The sequence below is a fragment of the Dunckerocampus dactyliophorus genome, chromosome 1 (assembly GCF_027744805.1).
Source record: "Dunckerocampus dactyliophorus isolate RoL2022-P2 chromosome 1, RoL_Ddac_1.1, whole genome shotgun sequence".
NCBI classification, from domain to species: Eukaryota; Metazoa; Chordata; class Actinopteri; order Syngnathiformes; family Syngnathidae; genus Dunckerocampus; species Dunckerocampus dactyliophorus.
Genome location: NC_072819.1, coordinates 36,061,952 through 36,086,088, shown reverse-complemented (window position 1 = coordinate 36,086,088; position 24,137 = coordinate 36,061,952). Strand labels below are relative to the sequence as shown.

Sequence of the window (24,137 nt, the reverse complement as noted above, 5' to 3'; positions counted from 1 at the left end):
ATATTCCATTTATTAATATTGAATCCTATTTCACCAGTTATATCCAGTAAAGAAAAATGGGTTAAGTCTACAATAAATAAATTGGAAGCTAACTAGCTGACGGGTTGCCAACCATTGCTATATGTAAGGATGTCCCGATCCACATTTTTTGGCTTCTGATCCAATCCGATTTTTTTATTGTCTTGCCGATCCGATCCGATCCAATAGAAATTGTTTTTTTTTTTGTTTGTTTGTTTTTTAATAATAATATGCTTTTGTTACAAACATAAATTGAATGGAATTGAATATGGTTATGAAAATAGCTCTTCAAAGCATTAAAAATAATGCAACCAAAGTATTGCTGAATTAACTTTTTTTATTACACAGCATGACCAACAATATTGTTTGGCTTTTGTAAGAAACCTCTGTGAGTCAGGTCCCTAATCCAATAAAACATCCAATAAAAGTCCATCCAATAAAAGATAAAATTGGAAAAAATGGGCGTGCAAAGTACTTTTAGGGTAGGACTAAAAGTAAATCATTTGACATGGTTATAGATCAATTTGTGGTGTGATTTAGAACATATGACTTTTTTTTAACAAACTCTCGGGCCCTATGAAATCAGTTTTATTTTTTCCCAAATTCCGTTTTAATTTTGTTAGAATTACATTTTTTTTTTTTTACTTTTTCCACTTATTTTACCAGCACACAGTGTGTGCTATTTGGGTTAGTGAATGAAATCCTTACATTTATTGATGCAATGCATCATTGGCCCATTTTGTCCAGTAATTGAGAAATGGATGTAGCTTAGCTAACTTTTCTAAAGGGATGTCAGCCTCAGCACATATTGCTACAAAATCTTTAACAAACTGTAATGCCCGTGCTTGTCGTTAAGGAAGATGTAGTCACAGATGTAATTCCAATTGCGTTATTAATGTAAGATATTTTAATGACACCCTTATTTTGTTTACACAATTAAACAAATGTGACAGAGAGCTGTTATTTTGAAGGCCCGAATGTGTTGTGTGTGTTGTGAATGGCAATTGACGGCTGATACGGGTGCAAGAATAAACTTGCCTCTCGTCTTTTTTCAGTCAGAACCTGCACGTCGTCAGTGGCTATTGTAAAATGGTCCTTACATTAAAGCAGTAAAACACAACACGGTGAAAATACTGTATACTATTCCGGCCTGAGTCGCGCGCACACACGCACACACAGCTGCACTAGCTAAACTAAGCAAACCCCGCTAGCTTCCACTCACGCTCCACGTTTTCCAGGTTTTTTCGCCGCCGTTTCAACATGTTTAGTAGTGTTTGTGCAGTCCTTATTATAAGCAACCAGCGGTTGGAGCAGCACTTCCCAATGCGAGCTCCCTACACCATGACACAGCAGTCCGGGCACATTGAGAGGGAACTACCGCTGTAGCTACGCAGCCGAATACCCAACGTCCAACGTGACACTCACTTCACCACGGTACGTTGCGGACATGTTTGCATGTTGGTGTTGCGTTTTCTTCTTCTTGCGGGTGACAGCAGTCGCGTGGCAACCAGCTTTGAGGCGCATTACTGCACGTATCATGTTGGAATGTGGCTCAGAGTTACGAACGTGATTCCGGCAACCGGATCGGCCCGATCTCGTGGCAGAAGCCGATATTATCCGATCTTCACAAACACAGCGGATCGGCAGCCTGAAGATCAGATCAGGACATCCCTAGCTATATGCTAATTGAAAAGCCCCCGTGCAAATAAAATGAAATGTTATTAGCCTAACTAAATAACAATATCATATGAAACTCTCCTGCAATGAGAATGGTGGAGGTAATGTCTGTCCTGCGTTTCAGTACGTTACACTGGTGCAGTCAGTTACTTCGTTTCAGTTAGTCATTACATTTGTTAGAGTCACATTCATTTGTAAGTTTTCTGCCAAGAACACAAGCCTGTCTACAAGATCTGGCTTGAGGGATGCCCTCAGGCATGTTAAAATGTTCCCTCCAGCACTAAAGAGTCTTTCTGATAGGGCACTCGTTGCAGGGATTGAAAGGTACTTTTTGGCTGGCTTGGTAGTCATAGAAAGTTCAGCATTTGTTTGAACCCAGTCTTTGCTACCTTTTCTTCTACCACATCCGTAATTGTTTTCCACTTGGCCTCTGTCTTGCCATATGGGACAACACGTGAAAATGAGGCTGCTACCATTACCTGCTTCGGAGCTGGTGGTGGTGTTATAGCCGGTCTTTCGTTTTCTTGTGCAGCATACGATGCAACACACTTCTCCCACTATGGCATATGGTTCGACTCGAGGTGTTGAAATAAGTTTGTCGATTAATCGTGCAGTCCTAAAAAGAACTCTAAGCAGAACCATTGTACTGATTGATATACTGTATACAAACTCTCTTATGGATTTCAAGAGTGCAGAATATGTTTAAACCCATCAAACTTCAGTAAAGCATAGCTAACATAAACTTTGATAATACAGATTTTTTTGTGTAAGGTTCCAGAGAACCTGCCTATCTCAAATGGGCAAGAGGCCGGGTACACTCTGATCAGATCACCTCCAGTCGCAGGCCTGACATATCAAGATAAATACCCACTCGCACTTATACAAACTGGGAATTTACAGCTTTTAATTAAGGTCTGCCTTTTATCCGGAATGAATCATGGCAAGCACAGGTAGACCTATCTCAAAAAAAAAAAAAAAAAAATGGAGGCGACACCCAGAAGTTTTTTGTGTGGCAAACAAGATACAAACTAAAAAAGCAGCAATCCACATTTTTCCACTTCCAATCCGATCTCGATACCTGAATTTGGATATCTGCCTCCTCTGATACAATTCCGATACCAGAGCTCTGTTTGCTTTAATATGCAACCAAGCCAAAACAATATCAGCAAACGTAGCTGTATCCACACACAAGCACAGACAGTGAAGGCACTCTTAACACACACACTCTTCACATTTCTGGGTCGCCATATTATCATTATTGTTGATTTTACATGAGGCTGTAATAAACTCCTTTGATGTTGTAGCGACCAGGACGTTTTGTGTTGTGGAGCTGTCCGACTGTTTTGTGTGGCTGTGTTGCGAGTGAGGAGGCCGGCTGCACTGCATGTGCAGAGACAGCTATGTTCGCTGATACTCTATTGCCTACATTTGCTGATATTCTTCTAGTTATGTTTGCTGACAACATGAAAGCACAGACGTGGCTCATGGATCAGAAATCTATGCAGGTGGTATCTGCAATTTCTGATATGTGAATTATGCTGGTATCAGAACCCGGTACTGATACTGGATCTGATTGACCCCATACTGCAAACTGCAAAATGCAGTTACATTCGAAGGTGGTCCCAGTGTTTCCTAATGCATTGTCAATGTGTCATGGGTAGCTAATAGAGCCACTAATTAATCAGTCAAGAAGCATGTTGTGTGAGGTCTAAAATGTGCCTAGGTCATGTGGCATGCAAACAAGTGCTATTGTCACTGCGCATCCCAAAATGGAATTCTGCCTGGAATCAGTCCAGGACTAAACTGGCCCACACAAACAAAAGCTCCCACAGTTCCCGCATGTTAAACAATCTGTGAAAAAACACTGCATAGATCTAAAGCTGCACAATGTTTTTGTTTAACAAAGCGTGACAGCTTGTCACTTACTGTGTTTGTTGTTGTTTTCAGGGCATGGCACAGTTCTAACAGGCTCCTGGGGATGTCCATGCTTAGAGGTCCGGCCCCTTGGCAGCCCTGATGTTGACAGCTTCCCAAGCCTGGTGCCACTGGGGCTTTCCATGCCTACAGTTGGAGTTGAGTGGGCACAAGACACAAATGTGGATGTGGTTAAATTCATTAATCTCGCACTGATTACTCTTTTTTTTTTTTTTTTAAATGTACCAATGTTGACAGCACTGATGTCTTCATGGATAAGATGGCTATTGGTGCTGCTCAACTCAAGGTTATCTGAGTAGAGGCATACACATCATCTAATGATGATGGTAATGAGGGTATGACCTTCCATGTTTGATTTCAAAATCAATAGTCTCATGACTCCGCTAACTTCGTATTCTGCCCATTAGAGGAAAGGTGGGTCAAAGAAAGGGACAAGGGTGAAAGTTTTAAAGCTCTTCTTCTGAGCAACACTGTCTTCTTTTTCATCATAATCTGGTATTGATCTCTTGGTCAAGTCACAATGCAAAGCAAAGTTTTGCCTTGAGAAGGCCCCTGTGTGTTATTAACTACATGCCCCAGTCATCCACAAAAAAATCGAATTAGTGATGTGCTCTGGGTGTTGAACCCTATTTGCCATCAACACTCAAATGGATGTAGGCTGACAATCTCTAATAATGCTAAGTAGGACTGATAACAACCCCACATTACTTTGTCTAAACACACATTCCTCACAGTCAGTCTCATAATGATTTACAACATCACTCAAGGGGTCACTCAGTGAGGCCACTCTGTCTATGTTCCATGCCAGTCAGTGTGAACTGAACCATGATTCATCCTATTCCTATTGTCACTCCGATTGTTGTTAATACATTTTCATTGTAGAGACATGGAAATAATGGAGTGTAGAATCAGACAAAAACACATACAGTTAAGTCTAGAGGTACTAGGACTTGGATGAAAATCATTTGCAGTCAGTGACTGCTCAAAGTCTGGAGCAATGGACATCACCAAGTTGTGGGTTTTCTCCATGAAGATCCTTTGCCAGGCCTTCACTGCAGCCACCTTCTCTTGTTGCTTGTTTGTGGGGCTATCTGCTCTCACTTTTGTCCTCAGTCAGAGAAAAGTATGCTCAGTTGACTTGAGATCACGGCACAAACTTAGACTTTGGAAGTATTCCATTTGTCTCCCTTCAAAAAGTATAGTGTTGCTTTTTCCCAGAATCAACACAAGTCAAGAATCATCTGAAGAAAGTAGGTGTGATGACACCTTCATGAATGTAAATATAGAGAGTTTACAACAAACAGGTGCAAACCACTGGAAACATTCAAGTATATGAAATCCAGATGATATTTTATCTGAAAAGCTTCCCATGTACTACAATTAGATTATTGGACACATGAAACCAAGGTCAACCTGTATGAGAATGATGGGAAGAGAATGGTCTGGAGAGGAAAAAGAGCAGTCAATAGTCCAAAGCATACCACAACATGTGTCAGACAAGGTGGAGACAGAAACTGAACTTCACGGTACCGTACAGATGAATAATGACTTTAAGCACAAATCGAAAAAACTCAATACTTTTGAAGGCAAACAAATGCAGTATTATGAACGCTACGTAGCTATTTTCACTGACATATTACTCAGTTTATCTACATAACTGTGGAGGCATTATGTGTAATTATCTTTATTGCCATATTGATTTCAATTGTGAATTACTGAACGATATCAACTATTTTGGTGACCTGTAAATGACTTTGAAACTGTGAATATGAAATACTAATCATTAGTTTTTAGTTTAGTAGTTGCAAAGTTTACCGGTTAGATTTCATATATGCTATAGACCATTTTGATTGTGCACGCCCCTGATACTGTATATATGTACAATGTACATAAATACGCATATTTATAAATAAAATAAATAAATATATATATTTTCTGTGTTATAGTAGGGGGTAGATCTTTGGGACAAAGTAGCCCACAGGCTGAAAGGTTGCGAGCACCTCTGTGCTATATAGATACACTTACAGCCTATTATTTACATATTGACAAAAATTAATTTAAAATAAAATATATCTCAAATATCATAAAAACATTTCACTACACTTTATTTTGAAAAACGTGCACCGGAATCACTTGTCTGCCCTGTTGGCACTTGACAGATAAGGAGTGGAAGAAAAGGCAGAGAGAAAGGCATTTAAAGTTAATTAATGCATTTGTTGTTCAAGCCTGTGAAAACGACCCTAATGTTGACATCATTACAGACATTACATTTAAATATATAAAAAAAAATCCTGCCACAGCGACGCAGCAGTGGCACGACGCAAAGGCGGCAGTCCGCCTTCCCATGCAGCCCACTACCACAGCTTAAAAAAAAAAATCACAGGGGAAACCCTGAATTTATACTTTGAAAGTTGCACCTCCAGGGTGGAAGCTCACAATTTGAGATGACCATAAGCTCCAGACTGCAGTACATTTGTGTAAGATAAGCATTAGTGGAAGCTGGAGGTTAAATATTTCTCATTACAGCCTCTTCCAAACTGGTTTGGGGAATTATGACCCAAGGGTTTCTTTTGAGTCCCACAGTTGACCAAATATGTATGAACTAACAAAATTAGGACTGCTTGCTCGAGCTATATCAATAACAGAGCACTGCTGCAGTCCTTTTGAGCGAGGCACCAAACCAAATTTCGTGATGGATATATTTCAGCACGTGCAGCTATGCATGTACAAAAATTAATAAACTCTTATAATCGAAACTGTAGATTACGAAAATGACATCATTACCATAAAAGGTACATTTCTGAACAAGATCTTAAAGTAGGGGGAAAATGACAAGTATTCATATTTTGTGCTGGGTATTGTAACTAAATTGTAATATAAAAGGAAGAGACAGGAAAATGAGAGCTTTAAAATGTCAAACTATGAACTGTCATTCACTCTGTGACCTCCTGATGGCAATGGCAAAAAAGCAATGCAGGCTTGTTGAACTGCACAAGCGAGACCTGCAACGTGCCATTGCTTCCGAAGCAAGCACTGAGACAGTGATTTTAATTTCGTAAAAGGTGATGTCTGCCTTGCTTAGGTGTTGCATGAGGGGCGCTAACTTTCCATTGTGCAACAAGCATTGTAAACCTGCCCTCTTCCTGCTCCAACTTTGGAAACCACGCCCCACGCACGTGCATTCGTTGTTTGTTGTCAGCTTATGATAGTCATTTGGTAACTGCTAACGTTAGCTATATTTGAATATATAGCCTATCATAACCACACAATGACTCCAAAGTGTTGGCTGCTTCTCAGACTGCTTTTGAGTGAAATCATTTTACTCGAGCCAAAAGAACATTTTTACAAAGTTCAACTTTGAATTGTGACAATCAGACATTTATTTGTTACATCTATTCTTTTAGCTAGCCGATAGTGTTCTTACAGTTTTTGGTTTAAAAAAGCAGAACTTGGAGGCCAAGAGGGGCAGCACCTGAAGGTTATGGGACAAAAAAACTAGTGATAGACCCAAAAAATGGTGCTTACTGGAAAAAATGGGCTGCTGGAGAGGGGGCAGCACGGACAGGGACAGGAGCAGGATAAATTGGCTGATCAGGAGAGCGAGCTCTGTCTTGGACGGTCCTTTGGACTCCGTGGAGGAAGTGGGGGAGAGAAGGATGTTGGCTAAGCTGACATCCATCATGGACAACACCTCTCACCCGCCACATGACACTGTTGTTTCCCTGGGCAGCTCCTTCAGCAGCAGACTGTTACACCCACGGTGTAAGAAGGAGAGGTTCCGCAGGTCCTTTGTACCGACCGCTATCAGGCTCTACAACACCTGAACCTTTTTGTAATCACTATGTCACTATGCATTCTTTCCTTGTGTATCTTGCTTGCTGCTGTAACAGGTGAATTTCCCTGCTATGGGATTAATAAAGTACTACTACTACTACTACTTACTGCAGCCCAGTAACCGTAAGATGGCATCTGCGATCACAGGTGAATTTCCCTGCTATGGGATTAATAAAGTACTACTACTACTACTACTACTTACTGCAGCCCAGTAACCGTAAGATGGCATCTGCGATCTGGTATCAGGTGGCGGCTGGATATGTTGCAGTGTTGTCCTGCTAAAAGTCCTAGCCATCACCATAGACTAGGGCCCTCATTCAAGAGGGATGCCCACTGCAGATTTGCAGATTTAGAAGAACAGCCTGTTTGAGTTTATAAGCATTTTTAACTCTGAATTGTTTGCCTCTTGCTCCTGTTTAAATTATCTATTTACAAATTGGTTACAGTCAACCAGTGTAAAATGGCAATATTTGTAATTTCCCCCCCCAGTCTTAACATTTTGAAAAATGTTTTACTGAAAAAAAGATCAATTGTTCAATTCTAGAAAGTGATTGACAGCAATATATGATAAACATTTAGCTAGACACAACACTCCTACTCGGATCCACTCATACAATCTGCTGACAAACTAGAAACAAGTATTTTAGCAGTGCACATGGCCCTCTGCCATGTTAGTGTGACTCACAACAATGAGATAGAAGAGAAAGTAGCACTTTGTGTGGTGGTCAGCCACACCTACCTGAAGTGTTGGCCGGTCAGCCAGCGCTCAGGGCCGGCTGGCCCCAGGTCAGCCAGGTGAACGAGGAAGGGGTCCAGTGACTGGGCGTTTATCCGCCAATGTTTTGTTACATTGCAATCCCGCCTTGCGGTGTGTCAACAACTGGTGATGGAGGAAACACTGTCGTCTTGTCCACAATTCACGAAAAAAAGCCCTGCAAAAATGAGCAAAACAATCCAGGGCACTTTAGCCTGGCCGTGCCCCCTTCCTTTGCTGCATTAACATGTACAGTATATACCACAAGGCACCGCTCCAAGCTTGTCGTTAAACACTCCAAAAATAGCCAGAAAAGATAGCAAAATCCTTGACTCCTTGAGGAAAAATATTGGAATACCGGATGGTTTATAGAGGCAGTGAAGCAAAATGGCGACTTTATAACGAAGGAGGAGAGCAGGAAAAAAATCCTTGCGCTGGCTGGACCTTAAGGGAGCCTCCAAATGTTAATATGTGTGCTCATTTCGACGACACTTTGCTAGCGTCAAAAGAAACGAAGCGATGGAAAATAAAAGAGAAACACCGACAATCGGTGGCTTTTCGGCCACTCCTCGGCTGCTTACCTCTGGATTATTTGGCTTTTAATACGAATGTCTCTCCGCGGCCGTGTACACTGTTACAGTAATGTGTGCTGGATCGCACGTTTAGCTAAGCCCTCCTCGGTTGACAGTGACAACTACTCTCAAGGTAACTTGACAACTCTCGCCTTATTGCTGTTATTATGATCATTGTTTCCTTATCGACGAGGTGAATAATGAAGCTTCGAGCGGGGTAAACTTGCTACCGTGCCACCGGCTCCTGGTTTTCCGACGTAACGGCGTTCTATCTTGACGTTAAATCATTGCCAACTATTAGCCCAGTTTCGCTCGCCATTAGCATTTAGCATGGCGACTCCTCCTAGTGTAATTACATCTAAGGAGATTTTTTGGATGTTATGTTTTCATGCAGAGGTGTGTGTCCAGCCAATCACTGTCATCTTAATAAACCATAGAATACAAATAAACTACAGCAACATACACTATGGAAACAAATAACACTTTGCCCTCAAGCTATCGTTAAATTGTATCAATTTATTTGACGTTATTGTAGCTTGAGCACACACATGCACGCAAAAGCTGTAGCTGTATAATTCTCATTTCAACTATAATGTTTAAAGGATACGGCGTCTCAATTGAAAAAAAGTCTAAAAAGTGAAACATTCAGGTCACTAAGTTCACTAATAGCACAAAGCTTTTTTGTTTAGTCTTTGATTGGTGCCAGTCATCATGACCTAATATTTCCCAATAACGGGTATCGTCTGAAGCATGACGTCATCCGCGTGTATAAACATTGCTTTCAGTGTAGCCAGCAGAGGGCAGGAGATACACATTTCAACACAAGTCAAATGGTCACATGTGTAACTTGACCATTTTGCATCGTATTTAAAAGCTTATTTGATCAATACAAAATAAAAATACAGCAGTTGCATTGATGAGTATATAATATAAGGATACTCCAGCTACTTGTTTTTTTAATATTTGTATTTTGTGCAAAATAAGAGTATAATTTAATATAAAATAGAGTGATAATCATTAATTACTATTTTTGGATAGCTGCATAGACATTCTGATTTTCTAGAATGCCTATTACGGTCATATATTGTCACATATATGATTTGTTTAGATAATTATTCTTGTGTGCATTAGTCATCCACTAAGGGGCAGTGTTGACTTGTGGTAGCCGGAGCCTGCACTCACGCATTGGAAGAGGTTTATGTACCCATTGCATTGCATGACAAAATGCAAACCATTAGATACATACAGTATGCACAATCATATCCAATACAAAAACTGACTCAGAAATTTTCAGTTGTGGTTCTGATTTATTTACATAGAGTGTTGTGAAAAAGTGTTTGTTCCCTTCCTGATTTCTTTTTTATTTTGCATGTCTTAAATGTTTCAGATCATCAAACAAATTTAAAGGGATATTTCAGATTTTTTGACATCCCCATCAGCATTGTAGTCCATTAACAGCGACTTACCCCCCACTTGGTCTCCTAAGTCCAGTTCTGGTCAGATTTCTGGGTTGAAGAATGTAGTTCCGCTTAGTTGCTGGGGACAATTAAGTAAAAAGTTTGGCTTTTTTACGCGTTCAAAAGATTAATACATTTGCATCACAAAAATGGATTCTCAAAAAAATCTATTTAGAAATTATATTTTGCCATAAAACATTTTGATGATCCCCAAGACCTTTGGCAAAATACTCTGTGTTCTGACAAGACAAAAGTTGAACTTTTTGGAAGGTGTTACATCTGGCGTGAAAGTAATGCCGCATTTCAGAAAAAGAACATCATATCAACAGTAAAACATGGTGGTGGTAGTGTGATGGTCTGGGGCTGTTTTGCTGCTTCAGGACCTGGAAGACATGCTGTGATAAATGGAACCACGAATTCTGCTGTCTACCAAAAAATCCTGAAGGAGAATGTCCGGCCATCTGTTTGTGACCTCAAGCTGAAACAAACTTGGGTTCTGCAGCAGGACAATGATCCAAAACACACCAGCAAGCCCACCTCTGAATGGCTGAAGAAAAACAAAATGAAGACTTTGGAGTGGCCTAGTCCAAGTCCTGACCTGAATCCTATTGAGATGCTGTGGCATTTAAGCCGGTTCATACTCAAAAACCCTCCAATGTGACTGAATTACAACAATTCTGCAAAGATGATTGGGCCAAATTTCTTCCAAGCAGTTATTAGGTTTAGGGAGCAATCACTTTTTCACACAGGGCCATGTAGGTTTTGATCTTTTTTTCCTCTGTTAATAATAAAAACTTCCATGTAAAAACTGCATTGTGTGCTCAGTTGTGTTGTCATTGACTAATATTTAAGTTTATTTGATGATCTGAAACATTTAAGTGTGACAAAAATGCAAAAGAATAAGAAATTAAGAAAGGGGGAAACACCTTTTCACAGCACTGTATATGAGAAATCTCGTATGTTGCAGTACAGTTGGATGAAGTCATCTACACTTGAGTAAATGCATGAATGCAAGGGTTTTTAAAGTGTGACGTGGGCCTTCCCTGGGAGGCGCCAGAAGATTTCACGAAAGGCACCGCAACTTGAGAAAAATAAAGAGACAAATATTTTAAAAACTTATTAATGAGCTGATATTTAGTTGCTTCAGTGACAGAGAAAACAGTCTGGGACGGGAAGAAAACGAAACAAATATGCTTCAGAAAATCAGTTTTTCAAGGCCCCAATCATAGAGTCAAAACTCGATTTTTGTATGATTCAGTTTTAGTTGAAAATTTTGCTCTGGTTTTTGTACAATGTCTCTGAATGTGTCGTGTCGTGATGATAATCTCCTTCTCAATACAGATAAGACTAAAGATGATCATCGACCCAAGAACAAGGGAAAAGGAGCCGCATAGACCCCTGTTTATTGATGAGACTGAGGTGGAGAGGGTGAAAACCTTCAAGTTCCTTGGCACGTACATCAGCGAGGACCTCACCTGGTCTCACAACACCCAACAAATTCTGAAGAAGTCCCAAGGAGACTGTACTTCCTGAGAAGACTGAGGAAATTTGGCATGTCCACCACAATCCTGAGTTGCTTCTACAGATGCACTATGGAAAGTGTCCTTACCGCCTCCATCACTGTTTGGTACGGTAACTGTACAACACGTGATAGGAAGGCACTCCAGCGGGTGATCAAGATCTCACAGAACATTGTTGGGGCAGCCCTCCCCTCACTGCAAGACATTTATAAATCTAGAGTCCTACGCAGAACACACAACCTCATCAAGGACAGCACACATCCACAACACTCATTATTCACACTCCTACCATCAGGCAGACGCTACAGGAATTTGAAGTCCAGGACCACAAGGCTGGCGAACAGCTTTTACCCACAGGCCATCAGGCTTCTCAACGAAGCACTCACACACGCCGCACGCAACACACGCACACACTCATAGCACTTTTATTTATTTACTTATTTTTATTGTATTAATGTCTCTTCTGTTGTTGTTGCTTAATTTATTGGTATTTATGTTTCTTATGATGGTATTTATGTTTCTTATGTTCTTATTCTTTCTTGTGTTTTCTTTCTTTTCTTGGGAGAATGAACAGAATAAGATTTTCATTGCATAGTATAACTGCTGTTTTACCATGCACATGACAATAAAACTCTATTGAATCTTGAATCTGTACAATATTGCATGTAACAAATGAGTCAGTTTGCCTTGTACTGAGTCTTTCAGCAAAATCAAGCACTTTACACGTTGCTGACTCTCCGTGCATGTTTTATTTATTGAGTGTGACTGCTAAATAACCTGCCATGGAGCCAAAGAAATTTACGAGTGCAGGCACTTTGAGAAAGAAGGTGAGAAACACAACGGAATTCGATTTTGTCAGGATGTACGGGAAGTCTGCATCAACAATAAGTTCAATCTATTTGTCATTCTTTTATTTAGAATTTATTCGTGCAAAACTATAATTGTTCTCTTAATATTTATTTTTGGTACTATTTTTGGGTGTGTCTGAAACAGATTAATTGAATTTATATTATTGCCTATGAGAAAGATTGCCTTGTTTTTCCTACATATGGGTTTTTGCCGTCCATTTTGGAACAAATTAATGACGAAAACAGAGGTTCTACTGCTTTATGTTCTCTGAGGGAGGGCTCACTGTGCCGCACTTTGAAAACCCCTGCATTAATGGTCACGGTAATGTCATTCTGCATTATGTTTCATGGTTGACTGACATGTTGACAACTGATGTGCTTCAAAGTAAGCCAAACTCATGTAAAAGGACGTGCCATCTCCCTCCTTTAATATCAACCCAGGTAGAGGATACACGTTGTTACCCGAATGGCTGATCATGTTAATTATTGTTTCAGCCTTATGGTGGAACAAGTTGACATGTATAATTAATTAATTCTCACCAACTTTGAAGTTGCATAAGACTAACAGGACCTACAATAAATGCAAGCGGGACAAATAGCTTCTTTCCGCTGACTAAGACAAACAAGGAATTTGTCATTTAAAATGAATTGTTGTCTTAGGGCTAATATCCAGCTGGTCACAAGGTCAAGCAGATAACAATTACTTCAAGGAGACTTTGTTGTGTTTTGTATGATAGTGGGTTAAGACAATCTTGTAGAAAGACTTAATGCATGCTTCTGCGGATGTCAGAAATCATGTATTAGATATTCAGCTATTTAATTTATTTTTAAGTACATTAACCAACCAAAGAAGAATGGAGTGCGGCACAGAAGGGGCAACATTTGAACAGCATTTCCTCGTTAGGTACGGTAAATACACAGCAACACAAGGACACACTTTTATCTTGATTAGTTTATTATAGAAAAGTCAACTTTCATTATGTTCCACACTGTATGTTCTCATATCTGTGAGGCAGACAAATATTGTTTACTTTCCGTACAGACCACGAATAATGTGACATTGTTTTGCAAAATACAGTGGTACCTCAGTTAGCGTCCACCCCAGTTAGCTTGTTTTTTGGTTAACATTGAACATTTATGTCAACATTTTGCCTCGGTTTGCTTACATTTTCCGGTTAGCATACAATATGGTGCGCGTCTTGTCGTGTTATTAATACATGACGTGTACAACTGTGCTCTTAATGTATTTTCTTTACAAAACGTCCTGTTAGCATCCAGCTAACATCAGCTTGCTAACAAAATAGCAACTGGAACCGGAAGTCAGCTACGTCGCCCATCTATGATGTCATCAGCGGTTGACTGTCAAAAATGTTAACACAAAACATGTTTCTATAGTTTTACAATTATAGTTTTACATGCAGAAAAATGGAAATTATAAATGCATATATGTAAATGATGAATGAAAGCGATAAATGAACATTTAAGGTTACTTTTACCTTCATTTAAGGAGTAACTTTTCTCAAAGACACAATGTGGTAGCGAGATAAACACTTATCACCACCACCTTCCTGTCATGAGTTATTTCTCAAATTTAATAATGTTTCTCACCTTCTTTATCAATGCTGGGACTTGCAACTTTCTTTTTTGAGTTATTGAGGTGAGAAACTCCATCCATCCATCCATCCATCTTCTATGCCGCTTATCCTCACTAGGGTCGCGGATATGCTGACTTCGGGCAAGAGGCGTGGTACACCCTGGACTGGTCGGCAGTCATTCGCAGGGCACATATAGACAAACAACCATTCACAACTTCGGACAATTTAGAGTCGCCAATTAAGCTAACATGCATGGTTTTAGAATGTGGGAGGAAACTGGAGTACCCGGACAAAACCCACACATCCAAACAGAGATGCCCAACAGAGATTCGAACCCATATCTCCCCGATCTCCTGACTGCGTGGCCAACATGCTAACCTAGGCCACAGTGCGGCCGTGAGAAACTCTATTGAATTAAATAAATAACTCATGGCAAAACACGAAGGTGGTGTACATATTGTGTTTTTCTACCACATGGTGTTTTTGGGAACAGTCACGTCAACAATCATGTCTTCAGTGAAGGTAAAAGGAACCCTAAATGTTCATTTATCCCTTTCATTCATCATTTCTATGTCTTTAGAATTGTTTTCTGCATCCATCCATCTTCTATGCCGCTTATCGTCATTAGGGTCACGGGTATGCTGGAGTCTATCCCAGCTGACTTCGGGTGACAGGTGGGGTACACCCAGGACTGGTCGCCAGCCAATCGCAGGGCACATATAGACAAACAACCATTCACTCTCACATTCATTGTTTTCTGCATATACAGTAAAACTCAAATTGTAAAACTATAAAAACATGTTTTGTGTTAACATTTTTGGCTTTCTGGAACAGACTACTAATTGGATATACATAATTTCTTATTCGGCTAGCGTCCATTTTGGTAAGAATCACACCTTCTGGAACAAATGCATGACACTAACCAAGGTTCCACTGTATATCAGACCCTCCAGGATTGAGGATTTTGTGATGTTGTGACCGAGCTAATTCATGCAAATTCAACCAACACACGCAAATCACGTGCGGCCTTGCAACTTTGTCCAATTCCCACAACTTCACCGCACATTTTGGCCAATCGTCATTTTCACCAATCAAATTTGTCCCTGAGCAGCGGTCAAACATGCATGTTAACTGTCGAACCAATCAAATGTCTCCCTTTATTGGCCTGCACCGCATGCTCACGCCCTTACTTACTTGTTTACTTTGACAGAGACATCGACGTGTGATGATAATCTTTCATCGTCTCTCGTTAACCAACAGAAATCACCGCTATAGATCTTTCTCAACAGTACCCCAATATTCTCAAGGAAAGCAGGGGTAAACTACATGCAATGTCTTGCAACATAAATGAAAGTTCACGATCGACAAGCACTTTTGAACCGTAACACATTCATGGAGAATGTCAACATTAAGTGGCTGACAGCAGACAATAAGGGAGACTTCTGCGGTGTTTGTTTTGCTAACTATGCACGCATTTGTGTGAATTGGTCACTGTGGTATTGTGTGTATGAAGGGGTTCAATCAGATGGTAAGGCGTATTTCACAATGCAAGCCTTTATTTACAAGGCTGTCATATGTTTCACTCACTGGGGACGTACAGTGTGTGGGCAACGTACGAGGCTTGTGAAGCCCACTCACTTCAATTGCAAGATGGGGGTACTGGCTTCCTACGGCACCTGCGGCTATCGTGACCAGGAGAACCAGAGTGTACAGTGGGAAGAGCCGGCCGCCGTGGCCGGGTAAGGTGCATTAATGTCGGATACACTATGAGAGCAGTCTAAACTTGCGACACACGCACTCCTTTGCCTTGCCCTTGCGACCTGCAAGGTTTTCCTGCGTGCATGAAGAAAAAAATTTGCATCCCAATGTTCTTCCTACGGGCTTTGCGTGCTGTCTGCGGGTTTGAAAATCTGTGCGGGCAATGTGCGTGTCTCTTGGGATTTTTCCCCTTTTTGCACATAGCCAGCAAATAGGAGCACGTACGTCGGGATGTAACTCCCTCTTCGGGCGTAGCTTACGTACTGAAAACATGAAGAGGGTAAGATATGCTTGCAGCACGTTCGAACGCGAGCGCCGTCTGGACGGCAGCCTACTAATCAAGCCTGACGACATCTTCAATGTGGCGACAGTGTGTCACTGTTCCAAAAAACACAAATATTGATAACAAATTAGGAAAATGCAAGCTGATGCAATACTATTGAAAAAAATAAGCCCTCGGAACATTGCAACTTTTGCCAACTTTTCGAAGGAGCTGTCACAAAGTCAGGCATTTTAATCTGCAACAATCATGCAAAATCCTGGAGGGCGTCAGATAATTCAAAAATAATACAGTAGACGTTCTCCCTTTCAACAGTCAATCACTTACTGTACAGTCTCTGGTCATCTGGTTTCCAAGATGGAGGGAATGTGTCTGATGGATCATGATTTGGAAGTGTATCTACTGGTGTATGCAAGTATAAAATCATCATTTTACGTCGATGTCTGCCTCTGTCTAACCAACCGACATCACTTGAGTCAGCCTGGGAATCTTGTATCTGGGTAACTGTCACAGTATTACGTGATCTTGAAGCATCTAAAGTCACAGTGTCACACCGAGAGTAGAGGGTTGGTACAATACTACAGGGGTTTATCCTTTTTCTTTGCGTTTGTCATGATGACTTACAGTAACACTCATTAAAGTCACAACGCAGCTAAATGCTGCTTCTCTAATAGGCAAAGCATTCCTCTCAACATGCCGCGGCTTTAACACATATTACAAATAACCCTTTTCAATATGTCTTACTTATCCCCAACAGCCATTCCTCTTTGTGTAATTACATTTGTATTATTGCTTTGTCAAGCGTAGACAATGAGATCATCACATTACACTTGCGTGTCCTTGAGATTTGTCCCACTGAAACAACACTGAGCTTCTGCGAGAACACACAGACTTACAGTACAGTATGTTATTTAAGAATCCTTGACATGTATATACTATATTTCTATGGTATAAAGTCTAGTTCAATCACAATACAAAAAGTCTGAGCATAATATCTACCATTAGTCACTCACCAGTGTTATTTCAAAATGAAATCCTGAGAGGAAAATGGACTATAGGTTGTGGGTGAGGGATGGATTCCTTTATAATGACATTAGTCCAGTGCATTCAAAACCACATGTAAGTAGCATTCATTTTACAGCTTAGATGGAAATAATTATGGTCGGCATTAAATTTAGGTTGCCAAATGGTGCAAATATATAATGATCAGAATAAAACCATGTTTTCAGGCTCCATTTCTTCAAAAGAGGTAACTACAACATGATGTAAACCTACACAATGAGAAAAGAAATACATTGATTTTGATTGTTGTAGTTTGAAGTGTTATGGGCCTGGACTGCATCCTACTGGAAACGTGTGCCATCAGGTCTTGCAGTTTGATACAGTGCAGTTAACCACAATCATGAACATACTATTAAATCAATGTCAGTCCTAATGGAGCATTATTATCCTGGTAAATAGAGGAAGTGGCAGGTCATGTGTTTTCCACAAACCATAATGAGCCCAAATTTACGTAAGACAGACCACCAAGAATGGATTTGCTTGTAGTCGGCATGAACCAGTGTCAGTGCTACATGATCATTCTCCCATCTTATCACTATGCTACAGTTGGTAAGCAGGCCTTGAGCGGCTCTTTGTCGCTGTCTTGAGGTCTGGTAAAACAGTGTTGAATGAATCCATCAGACTGCTTGGTTTGGCTTGTCCACTTGATTCTCCGCTCACAAATCTGAAGACAGAAGCTCTTCCATGGCTCCTGGAGTTTTATTGTGACAGGGAAGGGGGGTAAAGGCTGCCAAGTGGACCAACGGATGAGCTAAGAAAAGTTTCCAAAGGAGGCTGCAGGGAAGGGGAGAGAGAGAGAGAGAGAGAGGGAAAGGCAGTGCATAATTAGGGTTCTATCGAATCAAAGAGCTCTTACTTAAAATCATTCAAAATTCTCTCTGTACTGTAGATATCTCACTGTGTATGCACTATTAGAGTTGAGCATCATGAAACCACGTGTCTCCTAAAAGCCACATTTCCAGCAAGTCGTACAGTTCATTTCAGGTTGCCACAGTACACTTTGGAATGATAACATTTGATGGTGGCTTGTCGTCTGCTTTAATAACTTGTCATCCTCCAAACAGAAGTTGTAAATCATCTTAACAAAAAGGCACTGTATCAGCCATTTTGTGTTCTTTCTTCTTGAATGTACTACTTTTTGCATTTAACATATCAATAGACCAACGAAAGATACTTGCTGGGTAAACATGTGAAAAAAATATAATAATATTTTCAAAGTCTTTCCCACATTATCTAACTAAATAACAATGGAGGCTATGTACCTACAGTATATGAACACGGTCGTCTCTAGAATGCATATGCTAAAGGGAAGTCTGTCTTCTGATCAGTGGGCAATATTTTCTTAGAAATTATAGACGACTCACTGACATTAGCTGGTCTCACCTTTGTGTGATTTGGAGATCTACTTAGAGTAGGAGGGCTTGTTGCCATTAGATTTATTTCCCCTTTAGGTTTATTTCTTATGTTCTATCCATAATGTATGAAATATTATATTAAGTAATATACTGTATATTTTTAAAAAAGACTTCAGTATCTTTCCTACTCAACTTTAGAAAAAGAAAAGAAAAATACACAATGTACTCAAGAGGAAATGGGTGTAACGGTCCTAATCCAAGGTATTGGATTAATCACAACCCTTGTAAATGTGAACGTGTACACAGGAATTAAACTATGACTAGGATAAACTACTACTGTCCTACAATTATGAATCTGGTCTCTCTTCATGTAATACGGCGTGAAAAAAATTCATATAGAACTCCAGTGCTGCACAGCAAATGGAAAGAAAAAATAATGTAATAAAATAATATGGTAATGGTAATGGTTTAATTTGATTTGAACATGCATACAAGTTACATCACATAATACAACTTGCAGTAATAATCACACGTAATCACACTTTAAACTAAGAATGCATCAGTGGTCAATTACATTCAGTTAAAGGATTTTAATGGTATATTTAAAATAATATTAATAAAGTGAGTTGGGATTTGTTGAGAATGTTAAAGGGATAGTTCAGGTTTTTGGACATGAGTTTGCATGACATCCCCATCAGCAGCACAGTGCATCAACAGTGACGTTCCCCCCACTTTATCCCGTGAGCACAGTTCTGGTTCGGTTTTCGGTGTTGAGGTCGCTTAAGTAAAGCGTTTTGCTTCTCAAAACAATATGCGTTCAAAAGTAAGTAATACATTCGCATCACAAAACCGTTTTCCACGAAAAAGTCATACCTCACAATCTCTTGGTGTTATTTTCCCTCCATTCTTACCACTGCGCGCTGCCGCCAGCTGTCAACGGCTGTGCGCATTTCGATCACCTGTTTCACAGTGTTTACTGCTGGGATAGTGAAAGTAAACATGTCTGACTACGAAACAAGTGGTGGCTACATTTATTTTAGCACAAAGCCAAAGGGATACCTACAGTATATGAAGAGGAATACACTGATGCTGAACTTCGTCAGATGGACTTATTAATTTACTGCTTTCCAAATGACACTGAACATCTATGTCAGTTTCTTTTTACAAACTCACATACAGCATAATACTGTATATACCTGTATATTGTGACTGGAAGCATACTCATAGAGACGTGGAGACGACCAGACTTCCACGTAGCTGAGTATAACAATAACCTTCATGTTATATTATGCCGCGGCTTTACTGGTGATATGACATTGGGTGATTTGCTGCACACAACATTACTAGCTGATTCTTGATAGCCTGTTCCAAGTGTAATACCGTTGTATTATTGTAAACAAGGTGGTAGGCGGTATCTACTTGGCTAGTATAGCTAGTTCTTACCTGGCGTGCTGGAACAGCAGAACTCTTCGAAACATTCTTCGTCTGTTTTGGGTGTGTAGGAACGTAATCCATCTCGCTAAAGTGTGCACTACACACACGAGGCTGTTTCATCCTTGCCACTTTGGTTCCTACCTTATAGCCAATATGGCAAGAAGGCAATGTTGTCTAATAATAGCAATGTCCGTGGGCGATTCAGACACATTTTTGTTGTTACAGTCCAGATAATTACAAGTCCACATCATTTGTAGATATTTCCTTTTGTGACAATACCACTCTAGCGCTCACTTTAACTCGACCGTGCCACCGTAGTCGTCATCCACGCATGTAAACAATGTGAAACGCATACACAGGCAGCAGCACTGTGTTTTGTAATGCAATTGTATAAACCGCACCCGCTAAATTTAGAGGAAAACCCAGATGTGTACATATATAAACCGCACCGGACTATAAGCCGCACATGTCCGTGTCATAATATGGCATATTGTGGCGCGCACGAGTCCGTGAGGACCAAGTAGTTCTTTATTTGACAGGAGCCAATCATGAGCTGGGAAAAAACTCCCGACGAGCTTGTCAACCCATTGGAAATTGCAGGAGGTCATTAATCAATATAACAGTCTGGCTCACAGTGTCATCTTACAAAGAACACTAAACTCATCACACAGCAAGTGACAAGCTGCAACGTGTCGTCAGTGTAATGTAGCTAACACGGCACTATGACACAGTGTGGAGCTGCTCATGGAAGTTACTGACCCTTGCTTCCATGCCGGCAAATAAACTATATTTCTCATAAGTATCTTAATCACTCGAGGGTTGGAGGATGAGGAATAGCTGAGCATGCAGCTTACCGAGCGAGAGAGCAGGAGAAGACTGAGAAGACATGGTTCTATTATAATTTATATGCCAAATAATATACCGTGCTATACTGTATATCGATTTCGCAAGAGGCTGCAATGCATATCACAACTTGGAATTTCGGCCATATCGCCCATCCCTACTCCCCAGTGCCGGCAGCACTCATGTAGCCCCAGACCATGAGGCTGCCACCACCATGCTTGACTGTGGGCAAGAAACAATCTTGCCACTCACATGTTTTGCAGCAATTCTGGCAATAATTGCTGTTTTGTTAGTCATTTTCAGTGGATATAGTCAATCTGTACTGCTGTACAAGCTGTACACTGACTACCTTCAAGTATATCTCAAGTTTCATTTCTACTTGTATAGTATTGTCCCTTGATAAGATATACTGTAGTAGCAGTCAAAACAACAAGTCTTCTTCCACAATGTCATTATCTTGTTCTCTGAAAAAAACACAGGGAACTAGCCGGTTTCCCTGACAACGAGCCAACTCCTGACATGGAGTGTCATTAGACGGTCACACTATCCTCGACTAAACAGTTGGCATTTTCAGCTGCAAGCCCACATCCCCTGATAGCCGACAAAGACGCGCCACCTGTTTCTGAGCCCAGACAGATGTAGCGTGGCACTCAAGTGAACCTGAGCCACGGCATGGAGGAAGCAGAAGGATGGAGAGGCTGGAGAAATGACTCGAGGCGACTGCAGATGCGGGCGGAAACGCTTCTGTGATAGAAAATATTTTAAATGAGCTCCCAAAGGAGTTATCACAGATTAGGTGGCACAGGAGGAAAAGCGGAGGGTGGGAGACGCACATTAACTAGCCAAAATCCATGCAGAGAAGACAATGCATTCCCACCGTCAAACTTTCATTCATGCTCTTGAAGGAAATTCTAGCAAAAGCAGGACAATTGCTTCTTCCTTGTGTTGCCTCCAGTCCTTTTGTAGTAAAATAAGGGTAAAAGGTGGTGTGAAGGCTTGTAACAGTCATCTGGTTCGAGCTAATTACCACTGAGATGCTGAGGCATGGCAGATGGCTGCATACTACAAAGACAGACTTTGATGAAAATTCCATGTGTTGAGAAGGAAGGAGGAACTGACAATTTATTATAATGACAAACCAACAAGGAGAAGATGTGCAGGAAGAGGAGGCTTGATTCCCCACTGGGCTCTGATCTGAATACACCACCACCCCTCCCCCCAAACAATCCCAAAGCTCTCCAGATGTTACAGCAACCCCTGCAAAGCTCACACTACACTCCCCTTAGACAGCCAAGAGGCTTTGGGCTCTGGAAGGCTACCCCTTTACCTTTCACTGCACAAACTACAGAATCCACCAAGGCTGAAAGTATATGGAATATGGAAAGTGGAGAAGCTACAAATACGTGCACAAGGTTCATGCTGCGAATGTGACGGCCACTGCATGCCTTACAATGAAAGGGTGAGAACGGCACGCTGGTATATTGCGATGCAAAGTACAGTAGTGAAGGTTGAACTCGTTTTTACTTCCTGTACATACATTTGCATTCTACTTTGATGCTCTAACTTGAATTTCCACACACATGAATTTTTAGCTGCAGTGACTTTAGAAATGCAGTAGCTTGTTATTTAACCGTGACCTGAAACTTTGCAGTGTTTTTTTAAAAGTGTGCTTCGACAGCAATTTTTGCCCAAGTTTCCACCAGTGAACTCCTGCAAACTTAACATTATTATACACCGTTGCAGGCGCTGCAGATTGAACGCTTGTCCGTTTCAGTGCAGTTATTTTAAAGAGATGCTTTATAGATGTTCATGGGTTTCATGTGACAGCCGAGCACAAGACTGCATGCTGGGTTTGTTCTAGTTGAATTATTCTCTTCAACGTGTTTACACTTACAACTCGACTCCTTGAACTCTTCTACAACAACTAAGAAGAATTTCCCCAGATTATAATGTGGAGAATATCACCTCTGACTCCAATTTGCTGTACCACAATTAGTGCAGTGATTACGTATATTGAGAGTGAGATGTTATTAGGTTATTCCAGCAAGTGTGCCTGTCACAGACAGATTAGCACAGAATGGAAAGCGTAGACACTCAGGCAGCGGATAAATGCGCTGACAGACAAAATTTTCTCCCTCCGCACGTCTTCATTATCCTCTGATCTGTCAATGTCTGCCTGTGTATTTTTCTGTCATGCGTCTCAAAGCCAATCACAGTTCTGTCATTTATTTTCTGTTTTGCTTATTGCATATTCAAACGTAACCCCACAGGCTCCAAGCAAAGCTGCATCCAGTTAAAGACGAATCCCCATTTTCGTCTAGGTGGTCGCATCAGCTTGGAAATGTATCATATTTGGAACAAATGAAGAAAAATGTGGCAGAAGCTGTGATTGGATCAGTGTGGTACATCACGGTATACCTTCTACTTTGCTGGTAAGGAATAAGGACTGATGTTTGACTATTTCCTTGATTAATTATAGGGTAAACAAGTAAGGAATTAATCAATTATTATTACTATTATTTATGTAATATTATTTTGAATTGGATGGGTCAATCTTCTCTCTAAATACTCTGAACTTCTGTTTCCATGCTAGTGTTGTATTGAGGATGTGCAACAGTGGCGGCGTAATTGAACTTCCCCTAGCCCACAGCACTTCTGCTGGTTGCAATCAAATAGTGCACCTCATTTTTCCTGTGTCTTCAAGACACCACTAATCAACAATCATCATAATTATTCAATAAAGTCCATAATTATGCCCATCCCTGTATTGCAGTAAGGATGTCTTCCAAATATGTTCTCTCCCTGAGATGTCGCATTTTGGGTCAATGGTGATAAAGCTTATGCTTCACTTTTGAGGTCAATTTTATTTTTTTTTACTTACAAAACTTTTATTTTCTATGAGGGATTCTCCGATCTATCAGTCTGGAAAGACATTAGTTAGGGCAACACACTACACTGCACAAAAGGATCGCTGTGGGCTGCAATAGTACAGGCCACAGGTGATCGGCTTTTGTGGTCGACATTGAAAGGCATCTATCGGCATATCCCGATCACATGATTTTTCACAGAAATCGGCTGATACTGATCGGTGGCCGGTCAATCGGAGCACCCCTATTTTCGATACATAATTTTACCTCGTTGCCTTCATCAAGCCACCAAATTTGCTGTCAAATCTAAGTCGGTAGTCGGTATCTA

The 24,137-nt window shown here is 40.6% G+C and overlaps 2 protein-coding genes across 8 annotated transcripts in view; both read right to left on the bottom strand.

Annotated features, from left to right (window-relative positions):
• znf512b (zinc finger protein 512B) overlaps positions 1–9,457 on the bottom strand; it is a 44,172-nt gene extending 34,715 nt beyond the window's left edge. For 3 of the 7 annotated variants that reach the window (XM_054754497.1, XM_054754414.1, XM_054754329.1), the window contains exons 1-2: positions 8,204–9,454; positions 3,622–3,756 (exon numbers count right to left, since the gene is read on the bottom strand). In XM_054754497.1, the coding sequence (XP_054610472.1) occupies positions 3,622–3,754 (133 nt within the window). In that variant the 5' untranslated portion in view covers positions 3,755–3,756; positions 8,204–9,454. Of the gene's footprint in view, positions 1–3,621; positions 3,757–8,203 lie in introns of all 7 variants that reach the window. The other 4 variants (XM_054754152.1, XM_054754242.1, XM_054754582.1 and 1 more) reach the window with 4 other exon arrangements.
• Positions 9,458–13,564: 4,107 nt separating this feature from the next.
• Positions 13,565–24,137, bottom strand: part of samd10b (sterile alpha motif domain containing 10b) — a 64,347-nt gene continuing 53,774 nt past the window's right edge. The window contains exon 5 of the mRNA XM_054794351.1: positions 13,565–18,084. Coding sequence (XP_054650326.1) covers positions 18,062–18,084 — 23 coding nt within the window. The 3' untranslated portion in view covers positions 13,565–18,061. The remainder of the gene's footprint in view (positions 18,085–24,137) is intronic.